The sequence below is a fragment of the Oikopleura dioica genome, chromosome 1 (assembly GCF_907165135.1).
Source record: "Oikopleura dioica chromosome 1, OKI2018_I68_1.0, whole genome shotgun sequence".
Lineage (NCBI taxonomy): Eukaryota > Metazoa > Chordata > Appendicularia > Copelata > Oikopleuridae > Oikopleura > Oikopleura dioica.
The window spans coordinates 12,134,809-12,150,531 of NC_137291.1; the positions used below are offsets into that span (position 1 = coordinate 12,134,809).

The 15,723-nt window shown below is 41.6% G+C and overlaps 5 protein-coding genes across 9 annotated transcripts; 4 read left to right on the top strand and 1 right to left on the bottom strand.

The window, feature by feature from the left end:
- Positions 1–17: 17 nt before the first annotated feature.
- On the top strand, positions 18–10,102 carry LOC145695282 (solute carrier family 35 member E1-like). Of its 2 annotated transcripts, XM_081772286.1 has the most exons (7): positions 18–177; positions 8,477–8,591; positions 8,635–8,845; positions 8,897–9,112; positions 9,156–9,273; positions 9,318–9,394; positions 9,443–10,102. In XM_081772286.1, exons 1-7 carry the CDS (start codon positions 56–58, stop codon positions 9,565–9,567), a joined length of 984 nt encoding a protein of 327 aa, XP_081628412.1. In that variant the 5' UTR covers positions 18–55; the 3' UTR covers positions 9,568–10,102. The 2 variants fall into 2 exon arrangements, with proteins under 2 accessions (XP_081628412.1, XP_081628411.1); XM_081772285.1 differs by lacking the exon at positions 18–177 and having other exon boundaries at positions 2,121–8,591.
- On the bottom strand, positions 189–8,470 carry LOC145695283 (uncharacterized). 3 transcript variants are annotated; one of them, XM_081772287.1, is made up of 2 exons: positions 7,916–8,470; positions 189–2,567 (listed from the first exon to the last, which is right to left on the bottom strand). In XM_081772287.1, the coding sequence occupies exon 2, from the start codon at positions 1,729–1,731 to the stop codon at positions 637–639; it is 1,095 nt and encodes a 364-aa protein (XP_081628413.1). In that variant the 5' UTR covers positions 1,732–2,567; positions 7,916–8,470; the 3' UTR covers positions 189–636. The 3 variants fall into 3 exon arrangements, with proteins under 3 accessions (XP_081628413.1, XP_081628416.1, XP_081628414.1); XM_081772290.1 differs by lacking the exon at positions 7,916–8,470 and having other exon boundaries at positions 189–1,321; positions 1,580–2,994; XM_081772288.1 differs by lacking the exon at positions 7,916–8,470 and having other exon boundaries at positions 189–1,321; positions 1,487–2,994.
- A 44-nt stretch (positions 10,103–10,146) lies between the features above and the next one.
- On the top strand, positions 10,147–11,352 carry LOC145709929 (ubiquitin-conjugating enzyme E2 R2-like). Its single transcript, XM_081787650.1, has 5 exons — positions 10,147–10,296; positions 10,340–10,527; positions 10,566–10,789; positions 10,834–11,030; positions 11,135–11,352. Exons 1-5 carry the CDS (start codon positions 10,220–10,222, stop codon positions 11,232–11,234), a joined length of 786 nt encoding a protein of 261 aa, XP_081643776.1. The 5' UTR covers positions 10,147–10,219; the 3' UTR covers positions 11,235–11,352.
- A 43-nt stretch (positions 11,353–11,395) lies between these two features.
- On the top strand, positions 11,396–13,376 carry LOC145695419 (eukaryotic translation initiation factor 4E-1A-like). 2 transcript variants are annotated; one of them, XM_081772407.1, is made up of 8 exons: positions 11,396–11,440; positions 11,561–11,657; positions 11,723–11,837; positions 11,888–11,998; positions 12,041–12,133; positions 12,176–12,374; positions 12,420–12,502; positions 12,672–13,376. In XM_081772407.1, exons 2-7 carry the CDS (start codon positions 11,566–11,568, stop codon positions 12,437–12,439), a joined length of 630 nt encoding a protein of 209 aa, XP_081628533.1. In that variant the 5' UTR covers positions 11,396–11,440; positions 11,561–11,565; the 3' UTR covers positions 12,440–12,502; positions 12,672–13,376. The 2 variants fall into 2 exon arrangements, with proteins under 2 accessions (XP_081628533.1, XP_081628532.1); XM_081772406.1 differs by lacking the exon at positions 11,396–11,440 and having other exon boundaries at positions 11,502–11,657.
- Positions 13,377–13,388: 12 nt separating this feature from the next.
- Positions 13,389–15,715, top strand: LOC145695418 (mitogen-activated protein kinase 10-like). Its single transcript, XM_081772405.1, has 6 exons — positions 13,389–13,630; positions 13,675–13,949; positions 14,179–14,304; positions 14,357–14,520; positions 14,565–14,796; positions 14,838–15,715. Exons 1-6 carry the CDS (start codon positions 13,457–13,459, stop codon positions 15,004–15,006), a joined length of 1,140 nt encoding a protein of 379 aa, XP_081628531.1. The 5' UTR covers positions 13,389–13,456; the 3' UTR covers positions 15,007–15,715.
- Positions 15,716–15,723: the final 8 nt, after the last annotated feature.

A 15,723-nucleotide genomic window follows, 5' to 3' on the forward strand; every position in this document is an offset into this window, starting at 1 on the left:
TTTCTCCTGACTCTTTTTTTAAAAATGCTAAATTTAGACGAGAGAAAATTATGTCATGACAACATCTGACAAAATCGGCCAAAAAAGTGGTTTGAGTAGGGCCATCAAGGTGCTTATATTATGCGTTGTGTGGTATGCGAGCTCGTCGGCGTCCAACGTCATTAACAAAATCGTTTTGAACTGTAGTGCTTTTATAAATGCAATAACAAATGTTGGAGACTAAGGGCGTTTTGTTGTGGGGGTAGTTAAAACAACTACGGAGCGTTTATTGTACTGACAGAACAGTCAGTAGGAGCAGGATTCGTTTTTCAGAAATTTGTGGTATTGATGTTGGCGCAGATTGGTACAGACTGGCACAGAGTAAAAAGGGTGCTTCTTTTTATAGCATTTCGTTCCGGGTGGCGGGTTTTCATCGGGCCTCACGAGCCGAGGGTGGCGGTGGAATCGGGTGAGTGCGCTTTACGACAGAAGGTGGTGGCGGATTCAGAGGGTGGTAGTGGTTTTGAAATGCGCGCGCTAATGGCTTTATGGCCATTGCGCGCGGCGGAAATCAACTTTGTTGCAAAAGTCATACTTGCATATATTAATCCACTACAAATCCTTCCCTCCTAGAATTTATGACTTTTGCACCTGATTTTAACCAAAGAGCAGATCACGCCAGTTGTCATCTAGCATTTCAACCATGTTGCCGCTGTCAGTGTTGCTGGAAGATTGAGCTGAAGGAAAGGGGTCGTCAAGAGGCGGATCGCCAGGTGTTTGGTTGCCAAGGACGTCCGGGGCGGAGCTCATCGGGCCATAACTCAGCGCTGGAACTGACGTTGGAGGTTGGGCTGGTGCCTTAGCCGTCCGGGAGGTATCAGTTGTCAACTGAGTCTGAGTGACCATGTCTTTTTTGGAGCTAGTAGGGAACGTCGTCGGTGGCAGTTGCTGTGGATCCGGGGCTCTTGGATGTTCCATCATCGACAGAGACGTTGTGGCTGGAGTTGCCGGCGCGATCGTCACCAGGGGTCTGGGCAGGTGCTCAGTCATATCATTCTGTGGGGCAGCTGGCATCTCAGGCTGGTTGCGCTCGGTTGTCATCGTTGATTGCGCTTGGTCATCTAAGTCGTTATAGAAGGCTTCATCTTGTTGGTTCTGGGACTGGGTAGGCAGGGCGAACTTAGCGAGTAAGTCTGACAGGAAAGTCTCCAATAGGGAATTAGCTTCTTTAAGTTCAATTTGAAAGTTTGGATAGTTAGCTAATTCCCGCCAGACTTTTCGACGTGCTAAAAAGTGTTCTTCGTAGTTGTTGATGACCACATTCGCAAACTGCGGGATCGGCCTAAATGACTTTAGTAATTCAACCACAGCTGCCGTCTTTGTCTGCCAGCGAAGAAGGGACTCCCCTTTCATGCACTCGTTTTTCCAACAGTCTATAATACTTTCGAATGCTTCTTCAGGAAATGCCCGATTTTGCAGTCGATCAAGGGCTCGTTCTTTTGCATACCGGATACTTCCTGTTAAATCGAGTAGTCGAGACCATTTCGGGTCAAGGAAGATTGTTGGCACGTGAATTCCAAAGATTGACGGTAGTACATACCGTTGGAACATTACCTTGCCACTGTCATTCATTCGGAAGAAGTGGCAGTCAAGGTTGGTAGTTGCTCCCTGGGAAGGCATTTTCAATTTCTTGAACTTGCGTTTGGCTTGTGTATTTTGATACTGGGCCAGGGAGTCTCGTTTCAAAGCCATGCGCGGTGCTTATTGGCCGCCCCAAGGCGAACTGTGCCGCGCCTAATTATTTTCCCACGGTTGATATTTGGTTTGTGTGTATATTTGATGCTTCTTCTGTGAGCATTTGAGTTTTGTCACCAGTTCTACTCCACACGAGCAGAATCGGATGCTTAGATGCTTCTTCTGTGAGCATTTGAATCGCAGTCATCAATTCTTCTCCACACGAGAAGACTCGTTTGATGATAATTTTTGGTGCTTCTTCTGTGAGCATTTGAATCGTAGTCATCAATTCTTCTCCACACGAGAAGACTCGTTTGATGATAATTTTGGTGCATCTTCTGTGAGCATTTGAATCGCAGTCATCAATTCTTCTCCACACGAGAAGACTCGTTTGATGATAAGCTGTCGAGTACATAATTTTTGAGTTTTTATTGCTTCTTTTGTGAGCATTCGAGTCTCTTTCATCAGTTCTTCTCCACACGAGCTGAACCAGATGACACTCAGGGTTCGAGTACTAAGCTGCATGCGAAGCGGGCAATTTTCGCTTCTACTGTAGTCGTGTAACGTGCTTCTGAAGGTAAATCTGAACCCGTTTGGGCCCATTGGGAGCAGACTCCAACAGTTGTAGAGGTCAACGCGTCCAGTAGCCATCAAATTGTGCTGTGCGGGCTGTGGCAGGGTTTGATAAGCAGGTTCCTTCTGCTGACTAAGCTGACTTACCACGGATATTTTTCATGAGCTGATGCGGGCTCATGGCACTTGAACTTGAACGTTGCTATAGCGGGTGGTGATGGACTTCCAGCATACAGTCGAAATTCTTATCGAAGGTCCAAGAAGATAATCGTTTTACATTCCTAGGGTACGGTGTTGGTTAACTCAGTGCATCGTTGTCCCGGCGGTAATAACTTCTCCCCCTTAGTAAACGAATTCTAGAGATCGATCAGGGATCTAGAATGGAACGGGTGCGTGGACATATCAAGAGCAAGATATCTCATTCCACGCTATTTTTGAAAATAGTTTTAGTGCTTTTGAGATGGCGCTAAATTAAGATTTTCAAAAATGTAAACTTAGAGCAAGAACAAGCTCTCTCTTCACAGTGGGCTCATGAGAGTGCAAACCAACAATGCATCTCTCCCCTTCCCCTCCTCTTTTAGGAACTTATTTTCGGGGTCGTAATCTTTTTGACCAATTTGCAGGATCATTTTTGAGGGGCGCAACAGGATCATTATTTTCATTTTTCGGATCCTCTTTAGTTTCTGCATTCTTTTTTGACGCAGTTGAGCGGGAAATTTTTATTTGGGTGTCTTCCTTGATTTCTTTTGAGACACAATTGAGTTTTTTATCGCGAATGGATGATTGATCGTTTTCGTCATTGATCGAGACGAATTTTGTTGAGTCGCCGATCTTATTTTTTAGAGGTCGGATCAGGCTTATGTGTCGGCGATACTCGCGTTGTGTGAGTGAACATTTTAGAATGTAAGAATCTTTTGAGATTCTTTTATGAACATAAAATGGGCCGCTCCAGTTTGTACCTAATTTTCCGTCAAAAAGATTTGGTTTCCAGACTAGCACTTGGGTACCAAGTTCAAGAACTGGGCAATTATTTTTATCTTTTCGGAGGAGTTTTTGGTACCTGTGTACCTGGAACGCTTGGATCGCAGGGTGCAGTTGTTTAATATAACCATTGAGAGCTTTGATAAATGGTTCTTTGGCACCATCATTTGATGTTCCAATTTTGTAAGGAACATGAAAAGGCCTACCGTAGAGAGCTTCATTACTTGAGAGCCCGTCTAGTGTTGCTTTTGGTAGGTTATTGAGATAGTATTTAGCTTGCTCCCATTTTTGTGACCAATTGCGATCATTTGCATTCAATTGTTTGAGTTGAATGTGAATCTCGCGATGGATTCTTTCAACTTTCCCATTTGAACAGGATCGGTATGCAGTTGTTGTAACGTGGCGGATTTGGAATCGCTCGAAAATTTGCTTGCAAAGCGGTCCAAATTCACGCCCGTTGTCAGTAACAACAACCTCGGTGATCCCGTGTCTGAGAACAAGAGTGAGGGTCGCTTGCGCGACAGTTTTGTCACTTTTTGTTCCCAATGGTAAACCGTCTAGAAACCCGGTAAGCGAGTCGCAACAAGTCAGCAGATACCTTTTGTTTGATGAGTCAACTCTTCCATAGTCGACAAGGTCGAGAAAAGTTTTCTCAAAAGGAACTGACTCGAAGTTGCGTCGCTCGATCATTGATGGTTTGAGCTTTTTGATCGGTTTAAATTGAATGCAAGTGGGGCAAGAGCTCGTTACGGCTCTAAGTTTCATTTGGATATTACTTATGAAAAATTTTTGGCACATTTGGTTTAATTGCTGCGCACCAGCATGTCCCGTTATACAGTGCAGGTACTGTATGAATTCATTTGCAAGTTGGTCTGGGATAACAAGTTTATTTTTGGAGAACAAGATTCCGTCTTTGAGCGAGAATCTTGATTTTTTGTATTTGTCCACTTTAATGCGCTTATTTTTGGTGAGGTTGCACTCTTTTTGCAACTCCCTCATTTTTGTTTTTGTTATTTTCTCGGAACCGAAAGAGAAAATAACCTCATTTTCATCATTTTTGATGAGATGGAACATACAGACGCGTTCTGGAAGGAGCTCAAAGTTCACCGAATCGTCCTCTAAGTCGGAGCTTTTTGATCTTGGAAGGCGAGAAAAGTAATCCGCACTTGCCATGATCGGGCTGTTTCCCGGCTTGTGGATGATTGTAAAATCAAACTGCTGGAGATAGCAGTGGATGTTGGTGAGTTTGATATCCAAGTTGGACTGTTGTTGTTCCTTGAAAAGAAAGAGCAGGCTTTTGTGGTCTACAACACAATCGAACTCTGTATTGAGGAGGTAAAACTCGAAATATTTGATTCCCCAAGTTAACGCAAAGAGTTCCTTTACCCGCATGCTTCTTTTCAGATCAGGACCCGTGAGAGCTTTTGAAAAATAACCAATAACAACTAGTTTTTCATTTTGATATTGGTAGAGGGTCCCGCCAACACTTCGCCCTGAGCTGTCGGTCACGAGAAGAAGCTTCGCGCCGAGTTTAAAATGGCCAAGTGTTGGTTTTTCTTTGAGCTTTTGATTCATGTTTTCGAAAGCCTGCTGGTGTTTACTCGTCCAGTTGAATTCTTTTTTTAGGCTTGTAAGCTCATACAAAGGCGCAAGAATTATGGATGCGTCTTTGACATATTTTGCATTGAAAGTGACCATTCCCAAGTAGCGTTTAAGTTCTTTTCTAGACGTTGGTACAGCAATTTTCTGTATTGCTGCAATGTGCTTATCTGATGGTTGGATTCCCTGTCTCGAAATTCTGTGCCCAAGGAAATCTGTTTCACGCATGCATAAATTGCATTTTTTTTGCGCTTAGTAGAAGTCCGTGATTTCGGCACTGTTTGAAAATAAATTCGAGTGTTTTGAGGTGATTTTCGAAAGAATTGTCAATAACAATCAAATCATCCAAATAAATGATGATCGAGGGATGGTTCATGAGTTTTGACATAATTCTTGAAAACGCACTCGGAGCTGTTGCTGTTCCATAAAGCATTCTGTTTGCTTGGTAGTGCTTGTTACCAAAGCTGAAGGCAAGTTTATGCGAGTCAGATGAAGCGCACTGTACTTGCCAGTAGCCACGGTGGTAATCAAGACTACTTATGTAACATGCATCTCCTTTTGTGAGTTTTTCACCTATTCTAGTCATTACTGATAGCATGTGGGGAAGTGGGAAACGATCTAGCTTAAGAAGCTTGTTTAACCCACGAGCATCAAGCGAAATTCGAATTGTTTTATCGGGCTTTTTGAGAATAATGAGGGGGATGTTAAAATCAGACTGGGTCTCCTCTATGATTCCAAGATTTTTCCAGTTGTTGATTTCGGTTTCAACTTGGTCACGCAAGTGAACTGGGATCGGTCTCGGAGGTTGGTGGCTTGACAGAGATTCGTCATGCGTTGGAAGCGCGAATCTGAATCCATGTAACTTGCCAAGGTCATCTGGTGACATAGAAAACGCAAGTTTATATTTTTCGGTTAGACCCTTGAGTGAAAGTTTTTCATTTCGAGAAGCATCCCCGTAATTCCCAATTTCAGGTATGAAATTCGCCCTTTTCGCTTGTGCTTCCCGCACTGATTGAAAGTTCTCAAGCGATTTTGATTCAAGGTCAGAGTTTAGGTCAACCTCGATAATTGCTGAGACTTTCGTTGATTGTTTCGAGAAGATTGATGGGTTAATTGTTTTAACCCGATGTTTTTCAAGGGTGATAAAGTTTTCACCATCGCAAAATGAGACGTTTTTAAGGACGTCAAGTCCTAGAATTATTGGACAGGATAGGTTCGAAACAACCAAAGGTAAGGGGTCTAGGGTAAATTTACCATCATCAGAAGGGACCGTGATTTTGACCGGTGAGCACATTACTCTTGGGCGCACTATTTCATCATTTGCGACCAAGAGTTCAACATCAGAACTTCTTGTTTTACGAACAAAAGGGAGGGTGTTTTTAATGCAAGTTCGGGTGCAGCCGCTGTCGATCAAGGCTGGATACTGAAAGTTTTCGACAATGACGTTGATGAATTTTAGGTCTGAAGAAGCGGATCTATAGTTTGGACAAAAGTTGAAAATGGCATGTTTATGGCCGTCTAGTCACTCCTGTTTTTTCACGTAGTCCAAAACATCTGCTGGAACTTTGTCAGAGTGAATATATTTGCAGTTTTCTGCATATTTGCATCTGTTGTACTTTGTGTACGAAAAACAGTGCCCTTTCAGTTTTTCAATGTCGATTTTCGACCTTTTTGATCGTTTGCTGCCCGATTTGGAGTGTGTGCTTTGGGAAGAGTCAAGTTTTTGGTAGAGCTTGTTAACGAGTTCGCGGAAACGAGCTTTTTCATCATCTTCAGCTTGGATACTGAAGTTGATCTCCTTTTTTGGAATGGAGGCCTCAATTTCCGCTGCTCGCTTCGCTATGTTCTCAAGAGTGAGCTGTGACTTTTCTCGCATCAAAAGTTCTTTCATTTTCTGATACTGGCTTTCGCAAAATCTTTCTATAATTATAGAACGATCATTTTCATTGAGGTGAGTGAGGTCGTAGCCCTGTTTATAGTATGATGTGATCTTTGAGAGGGCTAGTCCGAAACTGTCACTACCTCTTTGGTAATCTTTAAATTGCTGTTTAAAGAACTCTTTATCCTTCCCAAGCATACTTGTTAATCGATCTTTAAATCTGCCCCAGTCTTGCATGTCTTCCGACTCCAGAGATTGGATTATATGAGATCCTTCGGACTCATTGAGCAACGATGTTAGTGCAACGGTTATAATTTCGCTGCTAGAAAGATTTGAACATCGTGCATAGATTTCAAGATTTTTAAGCCAAGCTGGGATCGGGATCGATGCGTCATAACGTGGGGGTTTTACTTTTAGATTTGAAGAACGCGAAATTTTTGGTTCAAACTGTTGCTTTGGAATGTGTGTCGATTTCGATTCTTTCTTGAAACGCGGCACATCTTTTGATTCCGGCTTTTCAGTTTTCACCTTTTGTTTTCGTGGCTTCGGAGCTTCCTGGCCGTCTTGAATGACCGTTTCATCAGCTGAATCAGCTGACGAATCATTTGAAAGCTCTGAGCCTGAAACAGATTCAGTTTCTATTTTGAGCGATGTGATCAAAGCATCTAGATTTTCTACATTTCGGGACGCCAAAATCTTTTCTGTGTCATTTTTATGACGAGCTTGCGCGAATTTTTGGTTTTGGCAGTCCTCTTGGTACTGAGGAAAATATCTTACGAATTGGCCATCAGCACTTTTCTCAAAGACATATTTCCTATTTTTGACAAAGAAATCTTTATCCAAAGCTAGAATATTGTGGCAAATTGATTCTTTATCGCTTATGGGGATTTTTGGTGGGTAAGTTTTTCCCTCGAGGTTATCGTAAATAACTAGTAGTTCCCCTTTGTTAAGGTCTTGTACGTGCTTGAAATAGAGTTCAGACATGATTTCAAATAGAATGAGTAGAAATTTGGTAAGAGCTCTTGGTTTGGTGCCTTTTTCTTAAAGGTCCGATCCTATAAGTCCTAAAAGCTTTCCTGTCGGTGGCGCTTCTTATGGAAGTCACTCCGCTCAGTGGGACTCGCTCTGGACTATTGAAAATATCTAGGGACCTTTGAACCGGGTACTAACCTTTGTTGGCGTTTTCTTTTTTTCGGAGATCGTAGGCAGCAGCTCTTTTCGTATCGTTGTCGGTAAAGTAGGCTTCGGGGGTCTTCGAACTTTAAGCGATGGACTCTAGTCTTAAAGTTCCTCGCCGTTTTTCAGTCACCAAAATTTGTAGTGCTTTTATAAATGCAATAACAAATGTTGGAGACTAAGGGCGTTTTGTTGTGGGGGTAGTTAAAACAACTACGGAGCGTTTATTGTACTGACAGAACAGTCAGTAGGAGCAGGATTCGTTTTTCAGAAATTTGTGGTATTGATGTTGGCGCAGATTGGTACAGACTGGCACAGAGTAAAAAGGGTGCTTCTTTTTATAGCATTTCGTTCCGGGTGGCGGGTTTTCATCGGGCCTCACGAGCCGAGGGTGGCGGTGGAATCGGGTGAGTGCGCTTTACGACAGAAGGTGGTGGCGGATTCAGAGGGTGGTAGTGGTTTTGAAATGCGCGCGCTAATGGCTTTATGGCCATTGCGCGCGGCGGAAATCAACTTTGTTGCAAAAGTCATACTTGCATATATTAATCCACTACAGAACGATTTTCCTTTTGCCGTTACCGTCTCCCTGGCGCAGTATATTACCACTCTAGTCTTGCTAGTCCCTCTTGTCAGGGCGTGGCGGCTACCAACGGTTTCGTTTTCTAAGCACGTAAGTCGCATCGTTTTCGACCTCAAGATGATCTGATTTTAAGACGCTGAAATGGACGATTCTTCCCTTATCATTCGGGAAGTTTTTCTCCCTCGCAGCGTCCCACTTCTCCATTTCGAAAGTACCAGTCTCGTTCGCACACACCATCAAAGCGTCGATGCCAATTTTTGTCTTGCTCTTAGGCAGAATCATCTGGAAGGAAAGACAACCATTGAAGATTTACCTCTCTGTGATCCCCATCATCATTGGAATAGGTACACTAAACACATACTATTCATCGATCTTCAATTAATTCTAATCTCTAGCTATGGCAACGATATCAGAGCTGAATTTTAATATGATCGGAACAATCGCCGCCTTTGCCTCAACAATCGGCTTCGCCCTGCAAAACTTATACACAAAAAAGAGCCTGCGCGACCTCAACATCCATCAACACGTTTTGCTTCAACACCTCACTTTCTACGGGTTTTTCATGCTTCTTACTCTTTGGCTATTTACTGACATGCCAAAAATCATGGACGGTAGGGCACGAGTTATGATTTTTATGGAATTAATCGTTTTTAGCTGACCACAAAAACTTGAGTGTCCACTCAATTATCACTCTTCTATTTATTTCCGGAGTTTGCTCACTGCTTCAAAATCTCACTGCATTTTCTGTAATGGCTCTGGTCTCAACTGTCAGGTACTTATTGCTGATCGAAGCGCTAGAAATCATTATTTTTCAAGTTATTCTGTGGCAAGTGCAACTAAACGAGTCGTCGTTATTGCTGTCAGCTTGCTGACGCTGAAGAATCCTGTCAACGGTAATTTTCAATTAGTTAGTCACCGGATAGAGTATAACGTTCAATTAGCATTCAACGTTGGTGGAATGGTGATGGCCTGCTGCGGCGTTTTTCTGTACAATCGCGTGAAAACAAATCTACGAAAGATCCCTATTTTACCGACCTTTTCTTCGCCTTCCACGCGAACCGCCTGATATTCCATTCTCCGCTATTTTACTATTCAATAAAGTCTTCAATTTATCTTCTCTTCCTCCAGGAGCCAAAAATTACAAGGAGCTGAACAATCCCTAAATGAATATGAATATTTATTTGTATAAAAACTTTCGCATAAAGAGTTCTTACGTTTTTCATACTCTATTTTAGTAAATTCTACTTTTAGTAGTACTTTTAACCTCGTCATATATTTCGCAAATGATTGCGATGGAACCTACATGGTTACGAACTAATAATTAATTTTTATGTTTAAATAACCCGACGAGTAGGTTTCAATTTGCTCATTCTACCACGCCGATGTCGGCTACTTAGTTTATATTCCGCCTTATTTTACAATCAAAGATCTCAAAGTACGGCTCTCGCTAAAATACTCTTTCAAAAATACCCTCTTCGCTTTTTCTGTATCTGTAGTTTTATACCTTCTAGACCAACATAATTCAACGGGCTGTGAACTGATCAAATGGTGATTTCAACTTTACACAAGCAAAAAAACTTTAAAAAATATATTATCTGAATAATTTCTAATTATCATGTTTTGAGTTTTGATTATCTCTAGAATGTTGTTGGGGATGTTTTGGATCCAAGCGTCTGGCGAGGAAATCATGTCAGATTTACGAAACCAGACGGACAACAATGCAGCACTCCAACTCGGCCAAGATTCTTTTCAAGGAACTTCAACAATTCAATGAAAGCCCGATCGAAGGCTTCAGGTGACAGCGCAGCAACGATAACTACCTAACACAATTGTCCTAGGATTATACAGGTCGATGAGAGTAACATCTATGACTGGCAAATCGCCGTTTTTGGACCGCCCGGAACACCGTATGAAGGCGGCTATTTCAAGGCGCACATTCGATTCCCTGGCAATTATCCCTTCAGCCCTCCTACTTTTCGTTTCTTGACAAAGATCTGGCACCCGAACATCTACGAGAATGGAGAAGGTGAGATCCACTAAAAATTCTCAATATTTCATTTTTAGTGTGCATATCTATTCTTCATCCTCCCGTCGACGATGTCCAAGGCGGCGAATTACCTGGCGAGCGATGGAACCCCACTCAAAGTGTCCGTACAATTCTGCTATCCATCATCTCGGTCCTCAACGATCCGAATACATTCTCGCCGGCGAATGTAGACGCTTCCGTTGCTTACCGAAACTGGAAGGAGGGCAAGAACACCAAGTACCCAGATCATGTCCGCGCACAGGTATTAACAACTTGATTTATTGACAAGCTAATATTTCTTGGCAGGTGGTCGAGACGCAAAAAGATGCGGAGCGAGACGGAGTAACGATTCCTACTACTTCTGACGAGTATTGCGTCACGAGCAACAACAATACTAACGATGACATCATGGACGATGAAGAATTCGACTACGACGATGATTATGATGACGATGACGAGTCCAATTGCCCCGCTGACTACTCATTTTCGTCTGGAATTCCAAGGTAAGCAAAAATTACTCCCAAGCTTTTCATCACCAATCAGCTTATTTTATTTATGCCCGAGGGGAGTGTAACTGCTTCTAGAAATGTCGCTAAATTTTTTTCAGCCAAGTGAGTCTCACTCAAGCCCAAAGCACCGAGATGCTGATGCAGACTGGCTCAACCACGGCGATCAACGAAATCCCCGACGAGGAAAACACCAGCTGATTCCCACCCTCTACAATTCTTTCATAGCGAACATATATTTTCTATTCTTATTTATTTCTCTGTATCATTTTTCTTTTCTTCACTATTCTCGATATCAATATACTACCACAACGATTCAAAAAAATGTTCCAAACAATATCTTTTTTAGACACGTAGTTGTTTCCTTTTTTACCTTAATTTTTCATTCGCTGATTCTTCTTATTTCTGGAAAGGCTCTAGAATAGATAGCATTTGTTGTCAGACTCTATTTGAAGCTGAAAGCTTCACTGGAAACGAGAGATAAAGTAGAAACTAGTTTTCAATCATGGATATGAGCCATTTACTCAGTATTATGCTGGAGACTGAAATGAGCAACGTTGACCTCAACGCTGATAAATCCGCCACTGCCGCCGGAGAAGAAGTCAAACACCCACTTCAGAACACGTAATGAATTTTTTAAACACACCTTTTGTAGAAGCATCAGGAGCAGGGAATAATTTATGCTTTAGCTGGTCACTTTGGTTTTTCAAAAATGAAAAGGGCAACCAATGGAAGGACAATCTCCGTCTTGTCACTTCATTCAGCACTGTTGAAGATTTCTGGGCGATCTATAATCATATCCAGGTTGGCAGTGATCGTCCAGTGATTATTGAATCGAACAAGAGTATTTTAAGCTTTCCTCAAAACTGCCAACAGGATGCGATTACATGCTTTTCAAACAAGGAATCGAGCCAATGTGGGAAGATGTTCAAAACCGAGAAGGCGGTCGTTGGCTGCTCACTACTGTAAGTCACTCTTAGATTTCTCAAATCTGATGGCTTTGATAGGACAAGAAAAAGCGCGCTCAGGACTTAGATCGAATTTGGTTGGAGACTCTTCTTTGCTTGATCGGCGAAGCATTCGATGATGCCAGTGAGGATGTAAGAGGCAATTGAATTTGAGTTGTCTTTAATTTTCATTAGATCTGCGGAGCTTGCGTCCAAATTCGTCAGAAAGCCGACAAAGTGGCGATCTGGACCACCAATGCGCACCACAAAGATCGAGTCATGTCGATCGGCCGAAAATTTCAGACGAGAATCAAGCTCGCCCCAGAATCGCTTTTCTACCAAAAACATACAGACACAGCCAACTCTGCCAGCAAACAGGGCTCGAACAAGTCAAGTAAGCACCTCCTTCACTTATTATTTTTCTTACCATCAAAACTAGAATACGAATACATCATCTAATTCGCCACGTCCGATCAACCAACGAAAGCTGTAACTCTTTCCCAGCCATGGCCAAGGAACGGGCTTGTTCCAGTTTCAAACTTTTGACTTTTATTGATTTCTCCCTTGGATCGATTGGAAATTTTCCAATGTTCGCGACTTAAATTCTCGTCGATTTTAATTTATATCTGTCTAAATCGCACGAAAAAGAGACTAAGACTATCAAGAAACAAGCCCGTCATAAAGGTATTACTATTTCAACTTTGGCCAACAGAAAAATGCTTTTGTTTCTATAAACTTGCCTTTCTTACTTTTCTAAACAAACAACAAATATAAAACATGTTACTACCCATCCCCATCGTCCGAGAAAAACCTAAATCTGTTTGACTTTGAACAAGTTTGAAGAAGCACAACCGTTTGAAAATTCTCAATCCCGCAACGGACACCGTTATCCGTCACAATTCTTCCTTTATCAAACAAAAAAAAAAACTACAAAAACATTCAAACAAAAACATAATCGCCCCCGATCTACGAAAAACCCCATTCTCTTTCAATGTATCGCCTATTTTTTCAATAAAAAAATATAAAATATTCAATTTTCAAAATGCAAATCTCTGTTTTTGCATCGTTCTCCAGGACTCGTTTCAAATTTCTTTCTTTGTTTCTTTTTCAAAGTATTTATCTATATGTCGTGATCCAAATTTTTATACAGCTACCTTTTGATTAAAAACGAGCGCTCATAAGAAATCATTCGAAAGTTGCTACAGTATTTTTGGACCATTTGGAGCTTGTATGATGTGTGATCCAAATTCAATCGTTTTCAAGATCGGCACTTCGCGCCCTTTACCCATAACAGTATTTTTATTCTATTTCCCGAGTCAGGGACTTTTCGTTTATTCATTTAAAACTATTTCTATTTCTCTTGAAATGAATTCGCAATTGAACTAGAACCTTCGAAGATTGTCGCTAAAGATTTATCGTTGTCAACTTAGAATGGCTCTTTGACCAACTTTCTGGAGCCTCAAAAAGCGAAAAAACATGAAGGGCAGTAGGCAAAACGAAGGTTTCCACACGGTAGAAGTCGGGGAGACAGCGTTTACTGTACTGGAGAGGTATCAAAATCTCAGACAGGTCGGCACTGGTGCTCAAGGAGTCGTTGCTGCTGCTTATGATACGCAACTGAAGCAGAATGTTGCGATTAAAAAACTCTCTGTAGGTCCCTTTTCGAGCAATCTCATCACTGAAAAAAATTCTAGCGTCCATTTCAAAACGTGACACACGCAAAACGTGCCTACCGCGAACTCAGACTCATGTCACTTGTCAACCACAAGAACATTATCAGACTCATGAATGTATTTACGTCACAGAAAACACTGGAAGACTTTCAAGATGTGTACATGGTGATGGAACTGATGGAAGCAAATCTCTCTCAAGTCGTCAATTTGGAGCTGGATCATGAGCGTCTGTCGTATTTACTGTATCAGCTTTTGTGTGGTGTAAGGCATCTCCATGCGGCTGGTATTATTCACAGGTAGTTAGTTACTCTCGAATTAGATCGATTGACATGTTTGCGTTGGAATGAGTTTCATTTTATAAAAAGCAAAAAATAACAAAAATATGGGTTGTTAGAAAGCTCGCAGACTTTAAATATTCCCCTTTATTTAGTTTCGTTCCTCCGTAAAATTTACGTCAAATACGCGTCATTTTTCAAGGACCACGGACTAAATGCTAAATAAATGATTCGTGACCTAATTCTTTAGAGATCTGAAACCATCAAACATCGCCGTAAAATCAGATTGCTCGCTCAAGATTTTGGACTTCGGGCTCGCCCGCACAGCAAATCAGGGCTTTCTGATGACGCCTTATGTTGTGACGCGTTACTACAGGTTAGAATTATCTTCGTTACGTAATGCGTTTTTAACTGTGCGAAAATTCCAGATCGCCTGAAGTCATTCTGGGGATGAGCTACTCGGGGACGGTCGATATCTGGTCGATTGGGTGCATTTTTGGAGAGATGGTTAGAGGACAGGTTCTTTTCCCTGGATCGGATCATATAGATCAGTGGAATAAAATTATCGAAACGTTAGGATCCCCCACTCCAGGTAACCTAAAATAAGATTGACCGTCATAACTTGTTTTGAACTAGAATTTGTGAACAGACTACAACCCGCTGTATCGAATTATGTGAGGACAAGGCCTCACTACAGAGGAATGAGCTTCAGTCGACTATTTCCCGACGGATGCTTCCCGACCGAGTCTGGTGGCTCGCGCGCTTTAGCTGCTCAAGCTCGCGATTTGTTGCAAAAAATGCTCGAATTGGATCCGAATAAAAGAATCAATATTGACGATGCGCTTCGTCATCCTTATACGAATATATGGTAGCTATCTGTTTGAAAGTTCTGGCTAACAAATATGAAAGGTACGAACCATCAGAAGTGGAAGCACCGCCGCCTCTTCAATACGACAATTCACTTGACGAACGGGAGCTCACTGTGGAGCAGTGGCGCGAAGAACTCTGGCGTGAAGTGATCAACTGGCGGCCGCATCCAGGCACCGTGTCCCAGGCCTCTACCTCGATGGATCATTAATTTATCCCTAGAATATCCCAATCAACTTCGTTACTTATAATCTCGGTATTTTATTTAACGCGAATCTGATTTCTTTCAGACGGCAACTTACTCTATCAAAAACAACTAAACGACGATTTCCCCCTTGAAAATAATCTTGCCATTTAAATTAATTGAAAGTACGCCAGGGGAAATTTTTCACTCATCAAATTCTTCAAAGTTTTCCATTTTGATTTATCCTTTTTATGACTGCTCTGTATCAATGAAAAGTTTCCCATTATTCGCTCGAGATACGTGCATTCCATTTATTTCTTCTTGTCAGACTAAATTTATCGACGACTTCGCCAAATAATTATTAAAAAAGTAAAGACATGTCTCTTAATGAAAAGAAGCTCCTAGAAGTTAGATATGGCCGATTTCAGAGAAATTGAGAGCTTTTGAAAATATGACGTCACATGTAACTTCTTCAATGTTTGAAGTAACCTATCACAAGTATGAAGTATTTTATTACTGTATCTAACTGTTACTATCCCTTCAATCCCGTACCCCTCTTCCTTATCATTGATCTCATCATTTGGAAAAAATACTTTTTCAAGTTCAGTGTTAACATTGTCCTATTCATTCTTTCATCCTTCAAAAATCCCCATTCACCATCTTTGTAACATTTATTCTTTGAGACGACCCCTTGTTTTATGTTCAAAATTTCAAAAAATATTCAACAGAATAAAATTCATAAAA